The sequence below is a fragment of the Marmota flaviventris genome, chromosome 9 (assembly GCF_047511675.1).
Source record: "Marmota flaviventris isolate mMarFla1 chromosome 9, mMarFla1.hap1, whole genome shotgun sequence".
In the NCBI taxonomy this organism is placed as follows: Eukaryota; Metazoa; Chordata; class Mammalia; order Rodentia; family Sciuridae; genus Marmota; species Marmota flaviventris.
The window spans coordinates 108,292,895-108,295,186 of record NC_092506.1 but is presented as its reverse complement, the minus strand read 5'-3'; the positions used below and the strand labels follow the sequence as shown (position 1 = coordinate 108,295,186).

The 2,292-nt window shown below is 37.7% G+C and overlaps 1 protein-coding gene across 2 annotated transcripts; it reads right to left on the bottom strand.

Moving 5' to 3' along the window:
* On the bottom strand, window positions 1–1,935 carry LOC114088827 (olfactory receptor 8G50-like). 2 transcript variants are annotated; one of them, XM_027930561.2, is made up of 2 exons: window positions 1,924–1,935; window positions 1–942 (listed from the first exon to the last, which is right to left on the bottom strand). In XM_027930561.2, exons 1-2 carry the CDS (start codon window positions 1,933–1,935, stop codon window positions 1–3), a joined length of 954 nt encoding a protein of 317 aa, XP_027786362.2. The 2 variants fall into 2 exon arrangements, with proteins under 2 accessions (XP_027786362.2, XP_027786363.2); XM_027930562.2 differs by lacking the exon at window positions 1,924–1,935 and having other exon boundaries at window positions 1–945.
* Between the last annotated feature and the right edge of the window lie 357 nt (window positions 1,936–2,292).

Below are 2,292 nucleotides of genomic sequence, written 5' to 3'. Positions count from 1 at the left end.
TTATGGGAAATTTCTTTTTCCAAAGAGCTTATATAGAGCATTTTTGACATCTTTATTCCTTAGGCTATATATAAGAGGGTTCAGCATGGGCACAATAATAGTGTAAAACACGGAGGACACTTTCCCTTGATCCATGGAGTTGACTGATGATGGTTGTAAGTACATGAACGCTAGAGAACCAAAGAAGAGAGCAACAGCTGAGACATGGGAGCTGCATGTGCTAAAGGCTTTGGCTCTGCCCTCAGTAGAGCGAATGCGTAGGATGCTAGCTATGATGAAGACATAGGAGCTAAGGATTGTCAGGGTTGGAACAAAGATATTAAATGCACTTAAGCACAGACCTATTACTTCATTTATAAATGTACTGGAGCAGGAGAGCTCCAGTAGTGGAAAAAGATCACAGAAATAATGGTTTATTATATTATCCTTACAGAAAAGCACTCTTAGCATGCAAACAGTGTGAGCTGAGGCACCAATCAAGCTCATGCTATACACCCCAACTACCATCCAGGAACAGACTTGATTAGACATGGTAACATTGTAAAGCAAGGGGTTACAGATAGCAACATAGCGGTCATATGCCATTACAGACAACACGTGACACTCTGCAATTGCAAAAATAGTAAAGAAGTAGAGCTGAGTCATGCATTCAGCATAGGAGATGGTGTTTTTCTCTATCACAAAGTTCACCAGCATTTTGGGAGTAATGACAGTGGATTGGCAGAGGTCAATGAAGGAGAGACTGCTGAGGAGATAGTACATGGGGGTGTGCAAATGAGAGCTGAGCCCAATCAGTGTGATCATACCCAGGTTCCCCACCACTGTGAACATATAGACTCCTAGGAAAAGAAGGAAGAGGGGCAGCTGGAGCCCTGGTTTGTCTGTTAATCCAACCAGGATGAACTCAGTCACTGTAGAATGATTTCCCTCTGCCATTTTCTCCTGAGAATCCTAAGTATGAAGAGAAGAAAAATTATGAACAAAGCATCTGTTATCCAATCACTTTGTGAGAAACAAAGTTCAAGTCTTTGCAGACAGTTGTCTCCATTTCTTTCCTGACCCTGCACTTTTAGCAGTCAAGGACAGTAGGATCACAGGAATATGTGACATGTAAATTAATATCAGAACTGTCCCTATTTGTAGTCTTTGCTTTAAGATTTGATATTAGTATTACCCAGTCCCTGAACTCCCACAAAACTACTCTGATAAATAACAAAATAAAATAATAATGTATCCGAAGCATTCACAAGAAACACATAGTCACATTGGTGTAAACAAAAAGTCTTTGCCTCTAAGATAATGAACAAGACATGATGTCCACTCTCTACACTGCTAGAATTTCTTGCCAGGGCAATTAGGGAAAAAATAAAATTAAATTAAAGGACACCCAGATTGTAAAACAAGAAGTATTACTCTCTCCATTTGCACATTTGTAAGTGGCATAATATTCAAGGTGAAAAATTGCATAGATTTTGCATAAAGGACCTTTAAAATAATGAAAATTCTAACATGGTGGTAGCATATAAGACCAATATAAAAAGTCAATTGTATTTCTACAAACTTTCATTGAACAGTGAAATATGGACTTGTAATAACAAAAAATAAAAATATATATATTTTATGGAAGACATTGCACACAAAATTACTATGTAATGTCAAATGGAATTGAAGCCATTCATAAAAAATTCCATGTTCATGAATCAAAAGACTCAAACTAGCTAGCATTTGTGGCACATGCCTGTAATCCCAGGGACTCAGGAGACTGAGGCAGGAGGATCACAAGTTCAAAGCCAGCTCCAGCAACTTAGTGATGCCCTAAGCAACTTAACAAGACCTTATCTCACAATAAAAAGTAAAAAGTTCTGGGATGTAGTTCAGTGGTTAAGTGCCCTTGGATTCAATCCCACGGCATAAAAACAAAACAAAAATCCTCATCCTAGGGTAAATGGTAGAAATACCCAAATTTATCTACAAATGTAGTACAATTCTTATCAAATTCCAGGATTGTTTTTCTCAGATGTAGACAGGCTGATTAAAAAAATCTTTATGTAAATGCAAGGAATGAGATAATCAAAGCAGTATAGTTGGAGTTGGAGAATATCATGCTAAATGAAATAAGCCAATCCCACAAAACCAAAGTCTGAATGTTTTTATAATATACAGATGCTAATTCACAATAATGTGGGGGGCACTAGGGAAGAATAGCATTACATTAGATTAGGTAGAGAAAAGGATGTGAGGGAAGGGGAGGGCATGTGGGGATACAAAAGATAGTAGAATAAAACAGACATT